The 27,122-nt window shown below is 45.0% G+C and overlaps 1 protein-coding gene across 1 annotated transcript in view; it reads right to left on the reverse strand.

Annotated features, from left to right (window-relative positions):
- Window positions 1-894: 894 nt before the first annotated feature.
- Window positions 895-27,122, reverse strand: part of LOC147115389 (scavenger receptor cysteine-rich domain-containing protein DMBT1-like) — a 45,656-nt gene continuing 19,428 nt past the window's right edge. Inside the window, exons 4-16 of the mRNA XM_085989567.1 lie at window positions 24,335-24,652; window positions 22,092-22,406; window positions 20,567-20,881; window positions 17,058-17,369; window positions 14,928-15,242; window positions 14,241-14,555; window positions 14,095-14,169; window positions 12,931-13,236; window positions 7,781-7,912; window positions 6,683-6,769; window positions 6,513-6,596; window positions 5,178-5,369; window positions 895-998 (exon numbers count right to left, since the gene is read on the reverse strand). Of these exons, the coding sequence (XP_085845693.1) occupies window positions 895-998; window positions 5,178-5,369; window positions 6,513-6,596; window positions 6,683-6,769; window positions 7,781-7,912; window positions 12,931-13,236; window positions 14,095-14,169; window positions 14,241-14,555; window positions 14,928-15,242; window positions 17,058-17,369; window positions 20,567-20,881; window positions 22,092-22,406; window positions 24,335-24,652 (2,870 nt within the window). The remainder of the gene's footprint in view (window positions 999-5,177; window positions 5,370-6,512; window positions 6,597-6,682; window positions 6,770-7,780; window positions 7,913-12,930; window positions 13,237-14,094; window positions 14,170-14,240; window positions 14,556-14,927; window positions 15,243-17,057; window positions 17,370-20,566; window positions 20,882-22,091; window positions 22,407-24,334; window positions 24,653-27,122) is intronic.

Raw genomic sequence — 27,122 nt, forward strand, 5'->3', positions numbered from 1 at the left:
GCGTTATCCCCGGTGTCCTGGACAATATTTGTTCCTCAATCAGCATCACTAAAACAGATTATATGGTCATTATCACGTTGCATTTTTGGGGAGCTTGTTGTGTGCAAATTGGCTGCCGTGGGTCATAAATTACTACAGTGAATACACTTCAAGAAGTACTTCATTGACTGTGATATCCCGAGGTCGTAGAAGGCGCTATATAAATGTTTGCAAGTCTTTCTTTCTTTTAGTACCTTGGGATCTTTAACGTGCACTCTAGACGGCACATGGGACCTCGGTTTAATCTCACATAATTAAGACAGCACCTCCGACAGTGCAGCAGTCCTTCAGTACTGGAGTGTACGCCTTCATTATGTGCTCACGTCTCTGGAGTGGGACTTGGACCCACATGCTCTGACTCGGAGGCGCAAGTTCTACCTTCTGAGCGAAGGCTGTTCAATAAGACTGAGTTAACTGAGCTTCGACGTCCAGATAGTCAAAGCTGACAGCCGCAAATCCACATAACGCTCTGCTACATTCCAGTCTACACTAGATATTCTCTGGGCTTCAGCATCAGCGCTCACTCCAGTAAACGGACATCGCATTGTCCACAGTTCTTTAGTCCTGGCACCCAGATAGAATATAGTGTAACACGCGGGATGTAATATAAACCCTTGCCGTGTGTACCGGCGACTGTAATCTCACTACCACGTGTGATATTCCCAGCTCTGTAAAAGTGGACTGAAAAAAACATTCTGGCGGTACGAGATATGATGGCTAAACAATAACTTTGTTTTGCATGAAATATATAAATGCACAGAATACATTTTCACAGTGATTTCTTACCGCTCATCGTTTCATGAAAATAATAATACACAACTCTAATAATGCCATTTAAAGTAGCTAGCTTGTCAATTATTTAGGTTGGACATAGCTGCCCGTCCTTTGGCTCAGATGTGGAGCTGAAATCAGCTCAGCATTGATGACAAAGCGAAGACTCTCCATCGCCAGGTTCCACCCTGTAAGCGAAGACAGGGAGTTGAAGAAGCCAGAGACAATCAAGTGCTTTAATGTTCCTGACACTGAGAGGCGGGGAGTTTCAATTCATGCACAACTTAATGTCAGGCAGGCAATGGGACAGTACAGCAAGGAGCCTGTGAATCAATGGCCCAGTAATTCGGGTCGGTGGCTTGCCGCGCGTGCAAGCCCCTGATATGCACTTACCCGACGCGCTGACATTTCACCTCCAGGGACGCCTGGAATTCGTGTTTGAAAAAGAAGAATCCCGGGCAGCGTCTGACGTCACGCCGCCCAGGAGTGCAGCCAGCGCGAAGCCTGGAGCGCGCTGTGCAAGTGGGACACGCCCCTTGAGGTCTCAGTTTAATAGGACACGCCCCCAATGTTTCTCACAAGCTGCTAAGCATTTTTACATGCAAAGCAGCATTTTAAATAGGTTTTTGGTATTTTTATGAAGCTTTTGGTAACTTTTATAAACTTTTAAAAACGTTTACATTATTTTGAAGAATCTGAAGTAGTTTTAAACAGAATTAAAGCAATTTAAAGACTTTTAAAAGCCCTAAAATAATTTTTTTATTCCATTTACTTATTTACCAATGTCGTCGTCATACGTGTCTTCACACTGTTCCCTTTGGGGAACTGTATGAAGTGGTGGAAGGATTTATGGCCGTGATTAACACTCATTCCGTGACCGTAACCATCTTTGAACCAGCCATTAGGGTGGTTAGTCCTATGGCAGGAGGGTTTTACGGGCTCCCACAAGCTATACAAGGAGGGGGGGCCACCCACACCCACACCCACACCCACGGACGCAAATATCCCACTGGATGTCAAACCCAGAATTTAGAACCGGAACTCTGACTCCACTTGCCAGGACTGTCATGGAGTGCGGTTCGAAACTCTACCCCGTCTAGCTCCAGCGGCAGGGATCCTACCACTACGCCAAAGGCCCAATCCGATTAGCAGCGTGAAATGGCTGGAATGAGCACAATTCACGGCATTAAAAGAACTCACAATTGAACTGACGATGACCTCCGCAATCTCCTCAACGAGGTGGAGGTGCAGCGCCTGCTCATCATTGGTAATGAGAAGTCAAAGGCGCCGCAAAAAGGACAGATGATAGCTTGGTCTTTCAAGTGGCAGCATAGGGCTCCAGTCACGGGGAGGGAAAAGGCGCAGGAAACATATGGGTGTCACCTTTTGCGCGGAGTGGGCCTTTTGCATAGCGGTAAGCATCCCCGCCGCTGGGCCAGAAGGAGTAGGGTTTCAAACCCTGCTCCAGACAGTCCCGGCAAGTGGAGTCGGAGCTCCAACTATAAATTCTGGGTGGACATCCAGCGGGATACTTGCGTCCGTGGGTGTGGGTGGCCCCCCCCTCAGATGGGTTGTGGGAGCCTGTAAAACCCTCACGCCATAGGACTAACCACCCTAATGGCTGGTATGAAGATGGTTATGGTCACGGAAGGAGTGTTAACGTGGCCAGAAATCCTTCCACCACTTCATACAGTTCCCGAAAGGGAACAGTGTGAGGATACGTATGACGATGACCTCTTGCGCAATGCACCTCCTTGGACCCTCAGTCGCAGATGCGAGGGGGCAAATCGTGCAATTGTTAAATTTTTCATTTTATTGACATGTAAAATGTTGGCCCAGTAATTCCCTTCCAAACGCGCGAGTACGGTTGGGGTACTTATGCGTCTGTCTGGAGGAAATGCCGGTTTTCAGCATGCACAGCGCATGCGGGGAAAACCAACATTTCCTGTCCTCTGAACAAAGGGGTTCAGAGGCAGAATGCGTGCGACTGTACAGGCAGCGCGTGCGCAGTAAAATTTGCCGCTTTCATTCATGCTTTCAGTGAGGTCAAGTCAATACAACTTACACATGAAAAAAGCATGAGTACAGTTGCTCCAGAGGCTGCGGTTGTTTGGGAAAGGGATTAAAGTTATTTTAAGAAATGCTGAGGTAAGTTTTAAAGTTTATTTTTGATTTTTAAAATGGGTTTTCAGTACTGTAGGTAGAAGGATCAATTGTGGCTATGTGAATTGAATTTGCTGTGTTTATTAAATGTGAAAATGACTCCAACATTTTTAAGAAAGAAACTTTTCATCAGCAATATGTTCTTTTAAGTAATTATGTATGTATGTCTGTATATATTCCTTTGCGTGTATGAATATATTCCTTTACTTATGTGTATGAATGTATGTATTTAATTATGACTTTCAGAGAAAGTAACTTATTGGAAAATCATAATTAAAAACATACATTCATACACATAAGTAAAGGAATATAAAACATACATACATATATGTAAAGGAATATATGCGGACATACATACATAATTACTTATTACTGATGAAAGGTTTCTTTCTTAAAAGTGTTGGAAATGTTACATTACTCATTTTAGAACACTCATTCTCACATTCAATTCATACAGCCACAATTGCTCCTTCTACCTACCGTACTGAAAACCCGTTTAAAAAAAAAAAAATTAAACTTTAAAACTAACCTCAGCATTTCTTAAAATAACTTTGCTCCCTTTCCCAAACAAAAATATTGCTCCACGATGAAATATATCTTCCTCCGCAGCCTTGGACCAACCTTACACATGCTTTTTTCAAGTGTAACTTGTAAGGACTTACCCTCACTGAATCCATGAATGAAATCGACGAAGTTCACTGCGCACGCGCTGCCTGTGCAGTCGCACGCGCTGTGCCTCTGAACCCCTTCGTTCAGAGGACTGGAAATGCCGGCGTTCCCCGCATGCACGGTGTTTCCTGAACGCCGGCATTTCATCCGGCCAGATGCGTGAGTACCCAGACCGTACTCACGCATTTGGACCCGAATTACTGGGCCAATACATCAGGGACAGAAGGATTTTAATGCGTATAATGACAAAACAGGATTGGAATATTTAATGTAGATTGTGAGAAAGTTAACCGCTTCAGTTTCTAATGGTAACAAGTGGTCTCGGGCTTTAACATTGCTGTCATCTGTACTACAGGTTTGTAATATCTGTAAAAAAAGCGTTAATCCGACTGTCCTGAAGTATACTAGTGTTACACTGTTATTGATTATTCTTTATATTGTAGTAATGATAATCTTTGCTATTTAAGCAGGCAACTGTAAGTCAATTTCAAGTACCACTGGTCTGCTGGGCCAGGCCTGACCCTGCAGCAATGGCCAGTTTCAGGATAAAACAATAAGTGGTTTCATTAAAGGCTACCATTTAATCATTTGATAAAAGTGTGGGGAAAATGGTTAGTTCGCAAAGCAAAACATCTGGGCATAAATCATCCATTTCAATTGTTACAAATGATACAGAAACGAAGACAGGCTGAAAGTTAAAGGTTTCACGTAGTAAAACAGCAATTATATGGAACAAGAGAGAAGCTAACAAAGTTAAGGAGTTGAACAGTTCTATGGAAAAAGCGCTTGTTCAGTCGGGAAATTAAAGTTATTGATAAGGGATAAATCAATTACATTCTTCTTATTTGGAGTTGTATTTTAGCTTTTATATAATTATAATGCAAAATTGTGTGGATTGTTATGAATATTTGGATTCGCAAAGGCCTAAGATGCTGAACTAATTGTAACCCGTTTGAATCCACAACAAAACTATCAGGTTTGGTATAAGTACTGCCTTTCAAGTGTATGTTTAAGTATTATTGCATGTTCTCCTTATTTAATAAATTGTTGACACCTGATGTTTCAATGTTTAGAACTTTATTGATTTGACGAGTAGATTAGGAATAAGCACCCCTCCTTTAACAGTCAGAGTTCAGATTTACATCCGATTACCAAGCCAAGAATCCAAATGTTTGCATATCTGTAGCTAAAGAGAGATCGATACCTCTACAGTGTACAGCTGGTATAGACATGGTCTGTTCAGCAGTAAGAATCAGACCTCATTAAACAGGTTCGTTCGTCAATCGATTTCACAACTGTCAGCATTTACTATGCCACTATCATCCGATCAGGTAGGCCGTCCCGCTGTCGATGATACAACATAAGGATCATCACTTTGATGAATACCTGTACCTGAGCACGAGGAACAAAATCTAGCCAAGCGCAATTCCTTTAAGCACGCACGTGTAATAACTACAATAAGAAAGCTGCCAGGCCTTTAAGTCTGCATCGTGCAAAAGCAAATGGACAGGACGCGAAAATTGTAAGGTATTTACCAAAAACAATCCACATTAAACAAATTTTAGAATTCGAACCGATGAATGAATCTACAGAAAGTTCCAATCTGCCACTGTCTGCACAATAAATTGCTGTCCTGTTTAATTTCTCGGAACTTCCCACTGGAACTTCCCCATCACTGGTGACTGAGAATTCTGTTGGATTCGATTTTCGATTTCCAATATCAGGACCTGGTTCAAATCAAATTCAGTAGGTAATTAACAAATGACAGGATTGTTCTTAATTCCACAAATTGCAGGGTGAGTAATTCCAGTCATGGTGGTCCTCACAGCTCCATCTCAAGTTATTGAACATCATCATATTCTCTTCCGAATTCAGTATCAGAGTGAGTAACGGAACCTAAAAAAATAGACAGACATAGTCAGCTGATTATAGATAATGTAGTTTCCAAAATAATGAGCTCAGCTATCACATATTCTAATATGAATCTATCCAACTCCAATTGGTTTGCTCTCAGTCCATCTCATCACTCTACATTTGCAATCAGCTATCGCTCACTCGACACAAGGATTCACGATAATTTAATTGGGATACTTCATTGATATCTATAATTGATCCAAATAAATTCGCAGGAAATACTTCTGAATAATGGCTCTTTGTAACTAATTATGGGTTTAATTTAGAGGACAATGCAAGGTGTGGGGTAAATAATGTGTTCTGTAGATAGGCGATGCTGAATTGCTTTTTTTCTATTTTTGAGTGCTGAAGCCGTGATACTGATTTACTGTCCTTTCTATAAGGTGAAGTTCTAACACCTTTAACGTATCGGGTGTACGGGTGCAGTTTTTTTGTCTGAGCCCGATTTCAATGAGGCCGATGTCAATTCAACCAGGGACATTGGAGTCTCGACACTGGTACCGACAGAATGTTATATCTCTAGTTTTATACTACGCAAAACGTCTAAATGATATTTACAAATCATGTCAGCTGCATGATTTCCACAGTAACGCCCCTTTAGTCCAAGATTAGCTAATTATCAGTTATCTGCCAGTGCAATTATCGGCCCTCGATCACAATGCAGACAGGTAGCTGAGTAAATTCGGTCTAATAACTGCTTCAGATCCACAGCTAAAGAGTGTAACGTCCCTCGAACATTACAGTCAGTGTGCTTCAGTGGATGATACAATCAATGATTAACATACACTTTTTATACAGTGTTCGTGTTAATTAAATCAGTCCGCACTAAAACCAGTCCATCGTTAGATAACTGTGTGTTTGTAAAATGTCTGAGTATGACTGTGATAGATTACTTCATTTTATCTCGATCTGTGTCGCGGCGGGCGGCGTGTGACATGATCTCAAATTGTCCTAACCTTCCATATTTATATCTTCAATTTCATGTAAATCGCTGTCAAGATAATATTCCAACTTGTCGGCTGAATTGATAGAGTGCGAATCTAATAACGAAACACAAATTAATCTTAAAATACAAATAATTATCAAAATGCAAGGTAACATTTGCATCAAGCTTAAAGATAATTACCGGGTCCTCCCCCAAACTCCTGTATCTCTATCTCCTCATAAACTGGCTCAGGGAATCCATTCGTTGAAGGTTGTCTTTTTCTGTCACCTGTAATACCAAGAGCAGGAGAATATCGGGTGAACTAGAGTCGAGAGTTATTTATATCTCTCTTTCCTCGTTTCCTCTTTCCAACTCTCATTACTACTTTCTGGCAATAATCTGTTACTTGGAATATGATATATCAGCGTAATTCCCCTTCCCATGTCCCGGAAGAGCGCTACACCGCTCAAGAACTCTCTCGCTCTATTTTGCAGAATAGGACCACTAGGGTTCGGCACAGAATCTACAGCTGGCATGATCTTATGGCCAGAACTATAGTTCTAACAGGAAACATGTCTAATAGTCCTGACAGTATTCTCGTGCCTGTGGGACTCGAGTTCCTCTGGCAGATGTTGGGGAGGCAAACGGCTCAAAATCCTGCTGAGGTAATGAAAACAATTGGCGTATCTTCTGCGATGCTACATTTGGCCTTCTCCCGACCACCACACCACCACCCCCGCCCCCCGTCCGCCTCCACACCCCGGGATCCTCCCGATCTGAGGAGGGTCCTGGCTGGTCCATCACTGCCAACTTCCTGGGAGTGTATGTGTGTTCGGGAACCCCATGGGCGTATTTCGAGGAAATCGAGGCAGCAAGACCTTACTCGAACTAATCGCCGGTGCAGATCCACTTATGATCTCGCTGGAAATCGCGGGGCAAGGTTCAGAGCCAGGGACATAACATTAAGCATTTTCGCCCCTTATCCATGTAAAGCGCCAGGGAACTTAACATTTCTCAGGCGCTACGAGGAGGGAAATCAGCCGTTTCATGTTGCGGCAGTTGAGCTCTGGTCAGGGATGCCAGGATCATTGATTTTGGAAGCGGACGTTTGATTGCTTTGGCTGCTTGCCCCATAAAGAGGATCTATCCTCTCTTATATAGTCTATTTTGTTCTGCATATATTGTGCATTCCGTGGATTGACAGCCCATTCCGATAACATTTAACAATGACTAGAAAAGATGAACAGTAATAGGACGCACAATTTGTTCACCAAGAGTTCTCACGATTCATAAACCAACCTTTCTGGAAGATTCTCTGCAGTTCTGCGGCCAAAGCAATTGACACGGCAACCAAAAGGGCACCAAGAATGCAGGGGATGATGAAAATGGAGGGTCTCTGCTGCTTAAAAGGCGCTGTGTACTGCTCAAGGCCTGTAAACAAAAGCACTTACTATTAACCAACTCTAGCCAGAAGTGCCGAGTGGCTGATCCATATCGGCCTTTTCCTGAGTTCCTCACCATCACAGAAGCCAGTCTTCAGCCAATTCGATTCACTCCACATAATATCAAAAACCGGCTGAGCGTGCTGGATAGAGTAAAGGCTATGGTCCCCGACAACATCCTGGCTGTCGTCCTGAAGACTTGTGCTCCAGAATTAGCTGCGCCTCTAGCCAAGCAGTTCCAGTACAGCTACAACACTGGCATCTATCTAACATTGTGGAAAGCTGCCAATGTATGTGCTGTCCACAAAAAGCAGGACAAATCCGGCCAATTACGGCTCCATCAGTCTACTCTCAAACATCAGCAAAATGATGGAAGTTGACTTTGACAGTGCTAGCAAGCGGCACTTACTTACCAATAACGTGCTTACCAGTGCTCAGTTTGGGTTCTGCAAGGACCAGTCGGCTCCAGACCTCATTACAGCTTTGTACCAAAACTGGACAAAAGAGCTGAACCCCAGAAGTGAGATGAGAGTGACTGCCCTTGACATCAAGGCAGTATTTGACCGAGTGTGGCATAGAAACATAGAAGATAGGAGCAGGAGAAGGCCATCCGGCCCCTCGAGCTTGCTCCGCCATTCAATGCGATCATGGTTGATCATCCAAGTTCAGTACCCGGTCCCTGCGTTCTCCCCATACCCCTTGATCCTGTTAGCCTTAAGAAATATATCCAACTCCTTTTTGAATATATTTAATGTATTGACCTCTACTGCCTTCTGTGGTAGAGAATTCCACAGGTTCGCCACTCTCTGGGTGAAGAAATTCCTCCTCATTTCTGTCCTAAATGGCTTACCCCTTATCCATAGACTGTGACCCCTGGCTCTGGACTCCCCGACCATCGGGAACATCCTCCCTGCATCTAGTCTGTCCAGTCCTGTCAGAATTTTATAAGTTTCAATGAGATCCCCCCTCATTCTTCTAAACTCCAGCAAGTACAAGCCCAATCATCCCAATCTCTCCTCACACGTCATTCCTGCCATCCCAGGTATCAACCTGATGTATATTCGCTGAACTCCTTCCATGGCAAGAATATGCTTCCTCAGATAAGGCGACCAAAACTGCACATTGTACTCAAGATGTGGTCTCACCAAGGCCCTGTACAACTGCAGCAAGAGATCCTTGTTCCCGTACTCAAACCCTCTCGCTATGAAGGCCAACATACCATTTGCCTTCTTAACCGCCTGCTGCACCTGCATGCTTACCTTAGGTGACTGGTGCACAAGGACACCCAGGTCTCGTTGCACTTCCCCTTCTCCCAATCTATTGCCATTCAGATAATAATCTGCCTTCCAGTTTTTGCCACCAAAGTGGATAACTTGACATTTATCCACGTTATATTGCATCTGCCATGCTTCTGCCCAATCACCCAAACTGTCCAAATCATCCTGTAATTTCTTAGCATCCTCCTCACAGCACACACGCCCACCCAGCTTTGTGTCGTCTGCAAATTTGGAAATATTACATCTAGTTACATCCCTTGTCTAGATCATGAATATATATTGTGAATAGCTGGGGTCCAAGGACCGATCCCTGCGGTACCCCACTAGTCACTGCCTGCCACTCGGAAAAAGACCCGTTTATTCCAACTCTTTGCTTTCTATTTGCCAACCAGTTCTCTATCCAAGTCAATACCCTGCCCCCAATCCCATGTGCCTTAAATTTACACGCTTATCTCACCAAGGCTTCAAGGAGACCTATGAAATTGAAGTTAATGGGAATTGCAGGGGGGAGAAATTCACCACTAGCTGGAGTCATAACTAGCAGAAAGGAAGATGGTTCTAGTTGCTGGAGGTCGATCATCTCAGCCCAGGATATCACTGCAGGAGTTGCTCAGGATATTGTCCTAGGCCCAACCATCTTTAGCTGCTTCATCAATGACCTACTCTCCAGCACAAGGTCAGAACTGAGGATGTTCGCTGATGATTGCACTGTGTTCAGTTCCATTCGCAGATAATGAAGCAGTCTATGCCCGAATGCAGTAAGATGTGGATGACATTCAGGCTTGGGCTGATACGTGGCAAGTAATATTCGCACCAAACAAATGCCAGGCAATGACTATCTCCAACAAGTGTGAATTTTACCAACGTCCCTTTACATTCAACGGCATTACCATCCGAATCCTCCACCCTCAACATCCTGGGCTTCACGATTGACCAGAAACTTAATTGGACCAGCCACATAAATATTGTGGCTACAATAGCAGGTCAGAGACTGGGTATTCTGCAGTGAGTGTCTCACCTCCTGACTCCCCAAAGCATTTCCACCATCTACAAGTCACAAGTTAGGAGTGAGATGGAATACTCTCCACTTGCCTGGATGTATGTTGCTCCAATAACCCAATCGACACCATCCAGGACAAAGCAGCCCACTTGATTGGCACCCCATCTACCACCTTATACTTTCATTCCCTGCCGCACCGGTGTACCGTGGATGCAGTGTGTACCATTTACAAGATGCACTGAAGCAACTCGCCAAGACATCTTCAGCACCGCCTCACAAACCTGCAACATCTACCACCTAGAAGGACAAGGGTAGCGGGTGCATGGGAACGCCATCACCTGTATGGTCCCCTCCAAGTCACACACCATTCTCACCTGGAAATATATCGCCATTCGGTCATCGTCGCTGGGTGAAAATCCTGGAACTGCGTCCCTAATAGCACTGTGGGAGTATCTTCACCATAAGGGCTGCAGCGGTTCAAGTAGGCGGCTCACCTCCACCTTCTCAATGGCAATAATGAATGGGCAATAAATGTTGGCCTTGCCAGCGGCGTCCAAACCCCAGGAACGAATAAAAAAAATTACCACATCGCAAATCTGTCTCACTCATTTCATTCACTCACGGATACAGCAACTGGATCGAACTGAAATATTCACGCGTTAGAGTTGGGTAGAGTTCCATCACCTGACAGGAGCTGTGTTGTTTTACAGAGGTTATTACTCTCCGCAACATTTCAATTTAAACCCAGTTAAGAAACGCAAGTGTCAATGTAAATCTCACACGCTACCTTTTCCATAGATCTCGATCTGAAGCTTCCATTAAACGTATTGCACTGTTTGGCTAACAATGGTTCAGTTCTGGACAGGCATTGGGCCGTAGAAAAGACGGGTAGATAATTCTACCCCGAGGTGCTAATAACGTAAAGCAATAGAGAGCCATAGATCCATTTGTTGTCGACACCAAGTTATGTGGCACAGCATATCATGCAGATAGGCGCATCACGCTGCAAATGGAGATTACAAGTTTAAATCAGTGGACAAAACTGTGGAAAATGAAGTTGAAAGTGGGGATGCGTGAGGTGATCCACTTTGAAGATAAGAAAGATAGGTCGGAGTATTTGCTGAATGGTCAGAAGCTATGAACTGTGGATGAGCAGAAAGATTTGGAAGTGCAAGTACAGAAAACAGTACAATCTAGTGGATAGATACAAAAGATAGTGAATGGAAGAACAGGCATGCGGGGATGAATGGCCTATCCCTGTCGCTCTTTCCTAGCATCTGGGACGGTTCTCAGGATGGACTGTGTCAAATATACACTGTGTACCGCTGCAGGAAGAGCTGGCTTCGCTTCACCAGGTGACATCCTGGGTCAAGAATCGCCGTTTCCAAATGATAAATCCTTTCAGTCGTCCAGCAGACTGAAGTGGTTACAATGCAATTCAACACATTTTAAATGAACAGCTGGACGATGTCAGGAAACATGTGACTGTCGTGATAAACTAGTGAGAGATGCTTAGTTATTCCTGAACTATTCCAAAACAATCCTAGTGTTGTCCCTTTGAGCGTGTTGTCTACATGCGGATTATCACAACAACTTGTATTTATTTAATACCTTTAAAGTGGTAGAAACATCCCAAGGCGCTTCACACGAGCGTTATCAGAGGAATTTTGACACCGAGCCATATAAAGAGATATCAGGACAGATGACTAAAAACGTGGTCAACGAGATAACGGTTAAGGAGCGACCTAAAGTAGAGTGAGGTAGAGCGGTGGAGAGGCTTGGTATTCCCGAGCTTACAGCCAAAGCAGCTGAAGGCAAGGCGAGCAATGGTGGAGCGATGAAACTTTGTCATATGGAAGAGGCCAGAGTTGGACGAACACACAGATCTCGTAGGGCTGTAGGGCACTGTGATGGCTCAGAAATTCCGTTTTGGAAAAATCTTCGCATGGACCGGAGGGCTCCCGGGAGGCGCAGAGTTCCGTTGTTGTGCCTCTTCAAACTGCCGGTGTGCAGGGCACGCGTATCCCAAGGGCGCAAGTAGTTCGCAGCGTCCCTGGGAACACCTGGGCCATGAGGAGCCAATCAGACCAGGGAATCTCCATTCATAGATTTGACAGGAAGACCTGTCAAAACTATGGCTAGAGATCACCCCCAAAACATAAGTAAAACTTCAAATAAATTAAAAAACACATCACATTTTTAAAATGATTATAAATCCCATAAATTAACTAGTTTAAAAAATTAAATTTTTGAAAAAAATAATTAAAGTTTTTAACGGGGCTAAAATAAACTTACCTTTCTTTAAAGTATTTTAAATGATAAATCAGTGGAAACATTTTTTTTTACGTTCTTCAACTCTTAGCCTGGTAAGAGCAGACCTTGCGCCTCCTTTTACAGGTGCAAGAATTGTAAGGGTTTTCTGCGGGCAGAGGGTCTACAAAAAACGGAACTCTCCACCCGCAGTGGCCCTGCTGCGGCGGATCTGCCAAGAGCTTTCTTGACAGATCGGAAATGCCGTTTTCCAGCGCATGCGCAGTGCATGCCTAAAACCGGCATTTCCAATGTCCCGACGGGTGAGCACACAGGTCGTACTCACCCGTAGGGATCGAAATTTGTGCCTCATAACGTTACAGACGTAGGGTGCCGGGAAGCCATGGAGGGATTGGAACACAAGGTTTGAAATCAAGGATGAGAGTTTTAAAATCGAGGCTTCACTTTAAAGTCACGTACCAGAACATATCACACCAACGTCCTCTTCATGCCCACAGTCATGACGACCCATTGCTGAAAACTGGCAGTCCCACAGGAATAGCTCACTCCCCTTGCATTTAACCTCGTCCATCCAAATGGTGCCGTTTCCTCGGCCGAATAGCGTCTCTCCGGGAGCCCAGACTGGGTCGCCACAGTTTAATTGTCTACAGACGACAGCGGCATCGTGTCTATCCCAGGAATCATCGCACACCGTTCCCCAAGCACCACTAAAGAATATTTCAACTCTTCCGGAGCAATTACTGAATCCTGCAGCCAGCCGCAGCTCTACATCAAAAGATACACGTGTAAGCACTTGGACACTTTAATTTGCTCTTGGATACAATCACTTTGTTTTATTTGTCGTACTCCGAGTCCCAACCCACTGTGTGACGGGACACATGTTAAAGATCCTGGGATTCCCAGTGTCCGCGGTCACGCTGCTGGAACACATAAAGCTAAACTAGATGGTGAACGTGTACAGTGGAAGATAACTGTTCACTCTTGGGTTTCCTGATGTGTAATAAGAGACTTTAGAGGAGTGGAACCAATGTTATTAATATCCTGTCTACTAACCGCTAACTGAGACCCTAACATATATCGGAGGGCAGTTGTTACGTTGAACCCACTGAGAATTCAGAATAGAAACTCCGAATGTTCCTTGAAAGGAGGCAATGGGCAAAACTCCAGTGTTGAATAAAGAGTTGCTGTAGCCTGTGTGACAACTGATCCATAGGCTAACTGCGTTTGACTCAAATAACTATCTTCCGTCGACATTTTATCCAGGGTGCCCCACTTCCAAACCTGTTCTATTGGTTAACAACAGCGAGTTCCGAAGTGATGAATGACATCGTACAATCGGTACTTTCAAAGCAGCTGATTCTGGCAATGGTGAAATCAACTGTCTGAAAGGCAATTCCATCGCCTACTGTCCCTGGTGAGTGCATTCGCTACTGGACTTAAACGTGCTATTGCACTAATGGTGCAAGAATCAACGAGGTGATGTATAGTCTGATTGTATCTACCTGGGATTGTAAATAATCAAAAATGCATGGACACATACAGAAGTATTAAAATAAGCCAAAGCAAAATAAATCCCAAGAGACAAAATGCACAAATCTTATTAATATCCATATCAGTAATTACCAGCATCTTCTGGAATTGGTCCCATTTTATTTTTCTTCGTGTCCGCCTCATCGCGGTTCATCATCGGATTTATTTCTGAAAAACAATTCCAGCCATTATTTTAGTGAAACATCCCAAAGAAACGTGTTCCATTTGTAGTTTGTTACCTGAACAAATGACCCCAACATCTTCCTTGTGGTCACAGTTATGTTGTCCCCATGGTGAAGATGGGCATTGCCATAAGAGAGAATCGTGCAAACGACATTTCACATCATCGAGCCAGATCGGTCCAGAACCCTTTCCAAATGCTGCATTATTTTCCACAGATCGGGCCGAGCCGCAGCTGAGCTGGTTACAAACCACTTCTGCATCTTCCAGGCCAAAGGCATCAGAACAAACAGTGCCCCAGGTCATATTAAAGAAAACTTCAACTCTACCCTGGCAGGGACTCCGTCCATTCGCCAGCCTTATCGCCCTGTGCTCTGTAGAACAAAGAGTGAAGTGTAATCTTCATTTTAGCGATACCTCACTTAAGTAAATGTAAAAACAAGAGATCAGACGCTTTCCGTTGTATAAAATCGTTTCCTTTAACAGATTGCATATCTCAGAAGCGGCAAAAGGCCAATGATTCCAGCAGAAGAAATTTAGATGATGTTGATTTGTCTCTTATGTTCTAATTTGTGATTGGGGTCATAGATCAAAGCCCTTTCATATAGGTCATCTACATCACGAGGCCTTAAAGTTTCAAATTCAGTGATTACCATGGTCAGAAATCAATTGTCCTTACCTCATTCTTGTTAAAAATGGCTCTTTAGCTGGAGTCAAAAAGTGCACATATTGAAAGCAAATCTCACCCGAGCAGATAACTCCAGCATCTTCTTTATGAATGCAGTCGCTATTGCCCCACGACCCGGCCAGACATTCCCACAAAACCGAATCATTCGCTGAACATTTCAGGTTGTCCAACCAGATAGGCCCCGATCCTGGGCCAAACCAACCGGAAATCGTTGCGTTGAGAGCCTGTCCACACTTCAGCTGGTTACAGACAACATGGGCATCTGTTAAATCCCAGGAATCATCACACACAGTTCCCCAGGTTCCGTTGTAGTTAATCTCTACCCTTCCAGCACAGCGACTTCCACCATCCGCCAACCTTATCGGAATATGATCTGAAGCACAGGAATAATTATATTGAACAGGATGCGGTCCAGGAAGAGGCTTCTGCACGGCTCCCAATCGATTCATTCCCAACTGATATATTGTTTTTAATTACTTTTCTTGCAACGATTAGGTTGTAGTGACGTTTCTTTCAAACCTTTGTACAACCATTTCCATTATAACTTCCTATGCACACATTGATAATGAAAACTAACTTGTTAATGGCCGCCTCTCCCATTGCAGGTGCTATAATGCTACCAATGTCAGAGGATATAAAATAAAAACATAAAAATAAGGACTCAATCTATGATTTAAAAATTGGAAATGAATTCCATCTGAAGCTGTTTCATTTAAGTCTACACTTTATAAAACCCATTCACGGAATACGATCGTCACTTTTATTGCTCATCTGTAGCTACCCTTCAGAAGCAGGTGATACAATTGCTTGGTTATTTCAGGGGCAGTTACGTCAACTACGTTGGTTTGGAGCTGGAGGCATATCAAAGCCGGACTGCATAAGGACGGCAGGTTTCCTTCCCTAAATGACAATAGGGAACTACTTTGGTGTTTATGACAGTCCGACAGCTTCATGCTCACTTTTAATGATGTCAGCCTTTATTTCTAGTTATTTAATTTAAACTGAATTCAAATTCTCAAATTGCCCCGGTGGGATTTTAACGAACCTGTGCTAGATTGTTAGCCCAGGCCTCTGGTTTACGAGCCCAGTAACAATAAAACACTACGCCACTGTACCCATGCGTTGATACTCTGAGAGCAATGCCTCAGGTGATCAACTAGTACTATAATAAATTTATTCTGTCTGTGCAGACTTAAAATGGATATTTCTATTTACACGGAGCCCTCTATATAAACTCGGCAAGCTGTAATTTCAGCCTGCCACCAGAGATGACGTTGTAGACCCTCGGTTTCATTTGTTTGATTGCTCTGTTTGTACTGCAGAGACACTCATTTGTTCCAATCCACTCTAATTATTTACTTCTTAAATTGTCCAAGACTTTGCTACCTAATATAAATAGAACTATATCATCAAAATATTATGAAAGACGAAGAAGAGAATGTATTACTATTAAGTGGGGACCGAATAAAACCCGTGTGCTCGGGTTCAACTGAACCCGGACATCTCACACTGCTTCAGATGAAAACGACACTCGAGCTGCAGTCCTCGTGTGCAACCTCAAGGGAGATCGACTATCATTATATGAAATGTATTGTGCACCGAGGCTTTTCCTGTTGTTGTCACACTTAACTTTCATTTAACGCTTTCCCTTCATATTTTACCAATATTACAAAGTATTAAAATATTCACAGCACAGAAACAGGTCGTTCGGCCCAACGGGTCCATGCTAGTGTTATGCTCCACACGAACCTACTCCCATCCCTCTTCATCTAACCCCATCAACTTATCAGATACAAAATACTGGGGATGCCGGAAATCTGACATAAAAGCAGAACATGCTGCAAACACTCAACAGGTAAGGCAACATCTGTGGCGAGAGAAACAGAGTTCACGTTTCAGGCCGATGACCTTTCGGCAGGACTGGAAAAATTTAGAGATGTAACATATTTTAAGCAAGTGCAGGGGCAGGGAAAGGGAGGAGGGGAGGTAAGAACAAGGTAAAGAGGTTTGTCCACTCACTGGGTGAAGAGATTTGTCCTGAATTCCCTATTAGATTTATTATTGACTGTCTTATATTTATGGCCCTATTCCGACTTGCTGTGGCTAAGTCCATGGGATATTCAGCAGCATATCGTTGCAACGCGATATTCTGATACATATTTTTATTTAGAGTTAAATAAATTCTTACCAGAACAAAACACGCCCACGTCATCAGCGATAGAAAAGTGTTTCGCTTGTGTAAAACTACAGTTCCACAGGTAGGGTTCACTTCCATTACATCTGACATTGCTCATCCACACCGGCCCGTTAGCTGGTCCATACTTCGAGTAATTATAAATACTTATTGCGGAGCCACATTTCAGCTGTCTGCACACGACAGCTGCATTATTGAAATTCCACAGACTGTCAATTACTCTCCCCCAAACACCGCTGTAATAAACCTCTACTCTGCCGTCACAATCACTCTCTCCATTGGCCAGTCGCAACTGCCAAATTTCAGCTGCAAAATACAATATGTAAATCATTGTTTCACAAGGTAATATTTTGAACATAAATTGCACAAGTTCATAATTTTGTATGGGTTCACTTTGCCTGAGTTAATAAAATGAGAAACTGTTGCAAATACACGACAATATAATCGGTATCTGCAAGAGAGAGGTAGAGCCAGGTTACCGTTTCAGTGGAAGCCCCGGTCTGTAATGCTGTGGTCAGAATGACAATCATTTACAGACAGGCCAGAGGAAAGCAGGCAGCTATATCGTTAGGTGAAGGTTAAGGCTACAAGTCCTGTTACTACCTTTAACAGGGTTTTAATAACCTACCCAAGTAGACACGGAATGTTCGTAATAACTTGTAAATCTAGATTAAACAGGATGCAATTAATCTGTTAATTGGCTCAATGTCAGGGACTCCAGCGGTTCAGGGAGAATGCCGACAGCTTCCTTCTTAGGGCATCTAGGGATAGTCAGTAAAATCCAGTCTTGTCCATATCGCCCACTTTCCGACAACAAATTTATAAAAACAAAGGCTAACTGGAGTTTTGGTCAGTGAAATAGCAGAGAAATTGAGAGCATTAGGAACAAAAAAACAGTATTAGAACATTCAGTCCCTCAAGCTGGTTCCGTCATTCAATGAGACCATGGTTGATCTGTGGCCTACCTCGATCCACCCGCCTTAGCTCTATATCCCCTAATACACTTGGCTAGCAAATATCTATCGACCTCAGGCTTAAAATAATTTATTGACCGAGCATCTGTTGCTTTTTCTGGGAGAAAGACCCCGCACTTCCACCACTCTTTATGTGAAGAAGTGTTTACTCACTTCTCTCCTGAATGGCCTGGCTCTGAAGTTATGGTTATGTCTCCTTCTCCTAGACACCCACGCTAGCGGAAACCGTTAATCTTTATCTACCCTATCAATTCCCTTCCAAAGCCTATAATAACACAATAAAATCACTCCTATATAAAAGGGAATACAATCCTAGTTTTTATAATCTCTCCTCACTATTTAACTCTTGGAGATCTGCTAACTTTCTGGTGAACCTGCGCTATACTCCTTCCAAGGCCAATATATCCTTTCTAAGGTGTGATTCCTGGAACTGTATACAGTACTCCAGAAGTAGTCTAACAAGTGCTTTGTATAGCTGTCGCAAAATTACCTTCCCTTTATATTATAGACTTCCAGTTATAAAGCATAACATTCCATTAGCCTCTTAGGTAACATTTTTTCTCGACAACTGCACTTTAGTGATCGCTGTACATGAATCCCTGAATCTCACTGGACATCCACTGTTCCTGGCTCTTACCTTTTTAAAAATCCTCCGGTATAGCCTTTTTCTGTCCACAATGGATGACCTTACACTTATCTGCGTTGTAATGTATCTGCCAGTTTCGCCCACTAAATTATCCTATTTGTAATTGTATGCTAGCCTTCTACGCTACTTACTATGGCCCCAAATTTTTGTGCCGTCGGCAAACTTGGATATATGGCTCACTAATAAAAATACTGAATATATGATACACCAGCAAAGACCTTTTCTTTAAAGTCTTTCATGGGATGTGGGCGTCGCTACCAAGGCCAGCATTTATTTCCCATCCCTAATTGTCCTTGAGATGGTGGCGGTCAGCCGCCTTCATGAACTGCTGTTGTGCCTGAGGTGAAGATATTCCCACAGTACTGTTAGCGAGGGAGTTCCCCGCTTGGTACTCAGGTATACCACCGGCTTTGGGCTTACGTGGCAACAGACATTCGGGGTTTCAACTTTTATCCAATGTTGAATTCGGTGCACCCTTAGGGACTGTGCAAATTTAGAGGTGGTCTCCTCACAGGATGTGAAAAATTAGATTCACTCTATTTTCCGGCTGCCCGAAGAGGACAAATCGAAGAGCAATAAATTACCCTCGCATTCTGGTCACTAGAACACCGCCCCCTCGCCCCGCTGTCTTCTAATTTATCCCAAAGTAAACAGGTCATGACGTTGCATGTAGTTCATTATTACTACATACACATAAATTGCAACAAAAGCAAATTGTATTTGTGTAGCCTTTAATGTGGCAAAACGAGACAGAGGGGGTGTAAAAAGGAGGGGGTGTCGCAATATTAATCAAGGAGACAACTACTGCTGTAAGGAGGGATAATATCTGAGCAGGTTCCGCTAATGAGGCCATATGTGTAGAACTTAAAACAAAAAGGGGGCAAGCACTTTACTGGGAATGTACAGGGAGTCATGATGGAGCTGTACAAAACGCTAGTTAGGCCACAGCTGGAACACTGTGTGCAGTTCTGGTCGCCACACTATAGGGAGGATGTGATTGCTTTAGAGAGTGTGCAGAGGTGACTCTCCAGGATATTACCTGGGCTGGACTGCTTCAGCTATGAAGAGAGGCTGGACAGGCTGGGGTTGTTTTCCTTGGAGCAGAAAAGGGTGATCGGGGACCGGATAGAGGTGTACAAAGTTATGAGGGCCATAGATAGGGAAGATAGAAAGGATCTTTTCCCCTTATTAGAGGGGTCAATAACCAAGGGGCATCGTTTCAAGGTAAGGTGCAGGAGGATTAGAGGGGATTTGAGGAACAACTGTTTCACCCAGAGGGTGGTTGGAACCTGGATCTCACTGCCCTAAATGTTGGTAGAGGCAGGAACCCTCACAACATTCAAGAAGCATTTAGTTGAGCACTTGAAACGCCATATCATACAAGGCTACGGGCCAAGTGCTGGAAAATGGGATTAGAATAGATAGGGCTTGATGGCCATCGCGGACACGATGGGCCGAAGGACCTCTTTCTGTGCTGTATAACTCTATGACTCTATGACTCTAAAATGTCCCAAGACGCTTCACAGGAGCGTTATAAACAAAGTTTGACACCAAGCCACACAAGGAGAAGGTATGGCAGGTGACCAAAAGCTTGGCCAAAGAGGTAGGTTTTAAGCAGCGTCTTGAAGGTGGAAAGAGAGGTAGAGAGGCAGAGTGGTTGACAGAGGGTAATCCAGAGCTTAGGGCCTTGGCACCAATGGTTGAGCAATTAAAATCAGGGATGCTCATGAGGCCAGAATTAGAGAAGGACAGATATCTCGGGCGTTGTGGGGCTGGAGGAGATCACAGAGATAGGGAGGTGCGAGACCATGGGGGGATTTGAAAAAAGGATCAGAATTTTAAAATAATTATGAATCATTGATACTTGACATTGATGTACCTACCGGAACAGATAACGCCAGCATCATTTCTGTGCGTGCACGGATGTTGCCCCCATGCTGTAACGGGGCAGTCGCTCAAACGCATCTCATTGCCGTTACATTCGTTGATATCCTTCCATATCGGACCATTTCCTTCTCCAAAGAAGGCTCCCGCTGGCGTTGATACCGCGGTCCCACAACCGAGCTGATTGCAGACCACAGCCGCATCCTGTAAATCCCAGTAAGTATCGCAGGCCGTGCCCCAGGTGTCACCCAGCAGAATTTCCACTCTCCCTGAGCAGGTGTCCTCACCACCGACTAATCGCGGTCCTTTTAGTCCTTTGTGCACAAAGAATGAATATTATTGAACTGATTTATTTTCCGTTGGAAAGTCCTTGTCTTATTTAATCTATCAAATGTACACAAATAGAATTGTTTAAACCCTGCAATGCGTCATCTGCAGTTGGTCATTGTGACCTACACAAAGAGTTTCTCAATGTATCCTTGACATCGCTGTAACAATTAAAACTGCACTGTCGCGCAGAGGGAAGGAATGACTGGGGAATGCAGCAGCTTGGCCACTTGTTGAGAGCCAAAGTGAAAGAGGAGGCCGCATAGTGGAAGATGATACCAATATTCTGCAGAAAGAAAGAATTAACCTAGGAAGAAGTGATCAGATGACGGAAAGCTATGGGCTTTTATTAGCCTGAATACCTTACAACTAAAGGGAATACTAGGCTAGGAGGAGTTCGATGGGTGATAAAGTCCTGGAAAAGGCTAAAGTAAAGAGGGAAATATTGCGACGAGTCTTCCTTTGAAACCCGGTGCAGAAGTGGCGCCAGGGAAGGAAGCTGTACGAACGATGAATGGGGGCTGGGGGCGGGACTGGAGGAAAGGTACTTTGCTGATCCTATTTTTGGGGAAGAAGAACAAGTCCATCGGAATCCGCGGGGTTTTAATGTAACCATTGTCAGGCACCAGATTTTCCTGGAATCTGAGCCTCGATGCCATATTATTCGATTGACTTTCAGTGCTTTGGGATGATGTGTTTATTTAAAATTGCAAATATCTCTATTAATACGGTGAATAAAGTAATTTGATACGAAAAGGCTATGTGATATCTCCGCGTAATTTCCAACCTCCGATGTTAAACTGGCGGCTGCAGTGTGGGTCTGATGTTGAGCTTGATGCGCTATCAATTACTCATAAAAGACTGAGAGTTAAGAGAGTAACTAAAGGCTTTTATTAACAAAAGAATGAAGGTCTGCCTCGAGTGGTCGACTGGTCCAGAAATACAAAGGGCTGGGGAGCAGTCACCTTTATACTAGGACTTGTGGGAGGAGTCAGCCGAGGCATGTCCAGGCATGTACACAGTGGAATACAAACAGTGGCTTACCACAGAGCGTCAACGATGTTTTCCATATAAATGATAGAGCTTTAGAGATAAAAAGTATCGAGTCTATTAGGGAAACTGCACAGATTTTAAGCTACCTGTGATCTGCCTTCATCTCTATCTGAATCCACATGTACGAACGAATGAAGCACCTACCGGAACAAATGACACTGACATCATTTCTGTGCGTGCAGTTGTGCTGATTTCTTGGTGTAGTGGCGCAGTCCCAAAGACTAGTCTCATTACCCTGACATTCATAAGTATCCTGCCATATAGAACCACTGCCCTCTCCAAAGTGAGCCCCTCCGGGTACTGATATTGCGTCGCCACATTTCAGTGCTGCGCACACCACACGTGCGTCCTGTGAATCCCAGTGCGAATCACACATAGTTCCCCAGGTCTCTCCATACTGTATCTCCAATCTTCCAGTGCATCCGTCATCTCCGCCAGCCAGTCTTTGCTGTCTGTGTCCTGTCATTTTAAACAGATGGTAAACAATCTTCAAAACAATTTGTTTGAACAAGCAGCTTAAAACAAGTAAAAATAAAAGTTTTTTTAACTGAAAATATCGGCCTTGTGTTCAAACCCACAGTTCACGATTTAATATAATGCACCTTATATTATCTTTTACATATTTCTTCCAAATAATTTAGAGTTTTTGTTATACATTTAGATCCTGGAATCGCTGAGCTGCGATCTCATTCGATCTTTCCCTTTCGTATTTTACCCTTTCGGGTTATTTCTGAAATTCCAATGGCAAGAATGAAATCTCAGGCGGCCGTCCGATATCACTCTGACACACGACCAGAATTTCATCATCTCACACCGGAAAATACAACAGAATGTTACTGTCAGCATTTGAAGCTTAAAACTATCTGTTGGTATAAAGCGGTTGTAATCATTAAAGTGTTACTGTAATCGCTAAAAAATAAAGCTATTTTAATCATTAATCTGTTTCGGTAATCTGTTACGATGAAATGTTAGATTAATTAATTATCATAGTTAAAAGAGTATTTGATGCATGTGCTTATTTTTCTCTTCAGAACTGTTCTCAACTAATTTATAGGCCATCAATTGCTTAATGATTTCTTTATGATACTGAACTTCTGACAAATAATGAGCAAAAGACCTTCGAGGCTAAAACTAAGATAAGGGCGAAAACTTGTAGTAAAAAAGTTGGCATAAATACAGGTCGCATATCTCTTTTCTATCCTAACAGAATTACCATGACGCCACTGTGTCCTGTATTCTCTGGATTGGGTACCGGTACACTATCTGAATATCGGTAGCGCTACTCTTGAAGTTACAAAACTAAATTGTTGCTATGAACGAGATGATTTGGTGCCCAAAACCATTAGACTCCATCTCTCATTACAACACTAGGCTGTCAACCCCACAACACATCTGCCGGCAGTTCTCTATAACTCTGTATCGCAGCACCTCAACAAGCAGCTACGTGTAAAGGGGTTTCATGTCGCTTTTAGATCCTCTTTTTACAACCATTCTTGCCCTGGACTCTGGCACTTTTCAAAATGTCTAGGAGTTATATTTGTGAATCCGAACTGTGAAGAAATATATATTGTTGTAGCAGTACACTGTTTGGAATATCACAAATAATGTTCTATTTGCTTCAATCGGCAGTTAGAAAAATCGCGTCTTCCGCAAGGTTTATTCATGGTTCTTAGACATTATTATCTGTTTTTATTTGGCTGTGTATAGTGACACCAATATTCCGGACCGGAATGGAGATGATTGGGTAAGTCGCCGGCCAATCACGCCTGGAGAACGCACTGCTCTAAGTAACTGGGATTGGCATAATGTACATAAATTGTACTATGTGACTGTACTCCACTGACTGCATTTTGCTGGCGAAAAAATATTTTTATTATGTAACACTCGTCCACTCACTGCAATTTTTTGAAGCTGGAGAAATAATCAATTTGTATCATGTCACTATCCTCCACTGACTGCATGTTCCTGGTGAACTAATCTTGCTGTACACTGGAGACTGTTTGCTGTAGTTTATGAGTAAATTAAAATCGCTAGTCCCGTTCCGCTTCCAACTCATTGGCTGACACAGCAGTGTCAATATTCACTCCGTTTTTATTCCAACCAGAGATCGGCTGCCCACTGTTCTTTATATTCCTGATCAAACGACAAGGAGTTGTAGAAGGGACTTCTTATTTTGGTGACACGAATAACGAAATGGATAATTTATAGATCAATATATGAACCGTGCTTACATTTTTCCTGTAAAGCTGTCAACATTCAAAGTGAGTTCAATAGCTTTCAGTATTTTAAAATGGCACGTCCATGCCCAATTTGTGTGGTTCACTGCTGTGGGATGGAGTGACGTCACCTTCAGTTATTTTCTAAGATATTGCAGGCAGAATAATTACCTGAACAAACGACACCAGCAGATTCCTCTTCCCTAGAACAGTTATTGTGAGCCAAATGTTTTAGCTGGCATTTCCAGGGATCGTCCTCGGTGCCTTTGCAGTGAACTTCAACGTTGAGCACAGGCCAGTGTCCACCCCCAAACTGGGAATTCCCTGATGCGGATACAGCGTCGCCACAGCCCAGGTATTTACACAAAACGCGGGCCTCGTTCATATCCCACATTCGACCGCAAATAATGAACCAGCGTCCAAAGTTAGCGCCCTCAACTCTTCCAGCACAAGAACTTCCTCCGCCCACCAGCGCCGCCATTTGCTTGGCTGTTGTGAAAGAAATGCAGTTTTAGATTATTCACCTTTAATATATTACACCGATTTAAACGGGAGACACAGAGGGCTAGAAATTCAGTTGCGTGTGCGACCAGTTACCGCCCAAAGAGGGCTTCTGCGCCAGTAGAGGAGTTTGCGCTGATATTCAGAGCTGCGGTAATGGCGGCGGTAGCCGGTAGCGCTGCGCCGGCACCGATGACGTCATCGGTGCGCGCAGTGCCCCGGTTCCGCCCCGCTACCAGCCCGACCCCCATATTTAGTTGCGGCGGCCTCTTCCGCAGCGGCTGCAAACAACGTTGTGAAGACCGGGCCGTGCTGCAGCCTTAGTGGCGCTAGTTAAGGCAGAGGTGCGGCCGGCCGCTTTTCCGGCGGCCGCCTGGCCGCACCTCCTTCCCCGGCCTCCTCCACCCGCCCCCCCGCGGCATTGCCGGCTGCTTTCCGCGAGCCCGGCATTTCTCCGTGGTGCCGGGCTCATTTGCCGGCACTATCAAGCGGCGAGCTCCCCGTTGCAGGCACCTCCCCCTTAAGAGAAGGAGGAGGCCTGCAGTACCGCAGCCTGCCGCTCCGCAGGGGGTGGCGCAGTGGCACCTACAGCGCTGAAATTCAGTTTCAGCGCCCCAAGCGGGGGCGGGCACACCCTGGAATAGTGCCCGGTTCCGACTTGGGGTGCAAAAACTGAATATCTGACGGGCGCAACTGGCTCCGCGTGCAGCGCTAACCTTTGGGCGCTAGCCAGCTGGCGGGGCCTTACTGAATTTCTAGGCCAGAGCCTCTAGTTTAAGGTCATCTACACAAAACATCTCGGCCCAGAAATTCAGTTCGGACGCTATTGCGGCGCTAAAGTTGGGCGCTCATCAAATTTAGCGGCCGCCGGAAAGTGCAGGCGAGCTCGCCGAAATTCAGTACATTTGGCCAACTTTTTGGCCGAGCGCTGCAAAAGGCGTTGGAACCCTGTGTTCAGGCGCTAATCCGGCGATGCAGCCTAATAACGCCGATTCCGGGCGCAGCGCAGGTGCGCTCATGTCGTGAGTGTCAGCAGACACCCTGACGCCGGCCAGCTCTTAAAGGGGGAAGGCTCAACTTTGACTGCAGCCACGCCCTGCATGCTGTAGCCCTGCAACTAGGCCTCAGGACTGGTTGTGTGCCATATCAAAGCCTGGAGGTCATGGAGAGGGCCCGTGAAAGAGCCCAGCGGTTCTCTGAGCATGCGCTGGGTGTGCTCCTTCATGGGGTGCGCAAAAGAAGACGGGTCGTGTGCCCGGCTAGTGGCAGGAAGGCTCCCAGGAGCCAGTTCAGGGAGGCGTGGACCAAAATTGCCCGGAGGGTCTCCTCCAACTCCGATGTTCCCAGGAGTGCGGACCAGTGCCGCAAGAAATACAACGACCTATGTCGGCTGGTCAAGGTGAGTACCCTTTCCAATGTCCCCCTCATCCTTGCATGTGCACCTCCCATTAGGGCCAAAGGGACATCCAAGGTCTAATGCCCAGCCCTGCTGCCGCTGCAATGGCACTTGCATGTTAATCAATAGCTCTTTCTGCACTTACCACACTGTGCAAGCTATTCCACCATGGGAGGCCTCACACACAGCTACAGGGCACCACACTGTGCAAGCTATTCCACCATGGCAGGCCTCACACACAGCTACAGGGCACCACACTGTGCAAGCTATTCCACCATGGCAGGCCTCACACACAGCTACAGGGCACCACACTGTGCAAGCTATTCCACCATGGCAGGCCTCACACACAGCAACGGGGCACCACACTGTACTTAGACGCCCTCCTTTCTCTTGCAGGCCAAGCTGGCGAGGAATGCCAGGAGCCTGCGTGTCACTGGTGGAGGCCCTCATGATTACCAGGAGCTAACGCCTCTGGAAGAGAGGGTGGCCCGACTGCTGCGTCACCCAGTGATTGGGCCTGTGGCGCTCGGTGACGCCGACCCTATACTGGAACCCACTGGTAAGGACAGGACCGGGTGCACCTCTATCCTTGCCCTCGCGCATCAGATCTACATCCTTCCCCACTGGCCCAAAAATGCGCATAATGCACCAGTGCGGCCTCCCTCGCTGTCGGCCTGTCCTCACTCTAAAGCTACACTTGTGCCTTCCTGCTTTCAGCTGGTGAGGAGGAGGTGCTCCCTGAAGCCCACACAGCCAGGCCCTCGGAGGAGGAGGACGTCGAGGAGCAGCAGGAAGGCGCCACCTCGGGGGAACCCTCCTCCGCTCCAGGAGATGGCAATGAAGGGGAGACGTCTGGCGTGCCGGAGAGCCAGGGGGAGGCGGGGGAGGGGAGCCCCGAACCTGGTCCCAGTGGCATGGACGCCCGCGGCAAGGCTCCGGCGGCACGCCAGCCTTCTGCCCAGAGGGGGGAGGCGGTGGAGGGGAGGGCAGAACCTGGTGCCAGTGGCGTGGCCGCACGCGGCAACGCTCCAGCGGCACGCCAGCCTTCTGGCCAGAGGGTGG

Source organism: Somniosus microcephalus, chromosome 6 (assembly GCF_052327205.1).
Source record: "Somniosus microcephalus isolate GS21.2 chromosome 6, FLI_Smic_1.0, whole genome shotgun sequence".
NCBI classification, from domain to species: domain Eukaryota; kingdom Metazoa; phylum Chordata; class Chondrichthyes; order Squaliformes; family Somniosidae; genus Somniosus; species Somniosus microcephalus.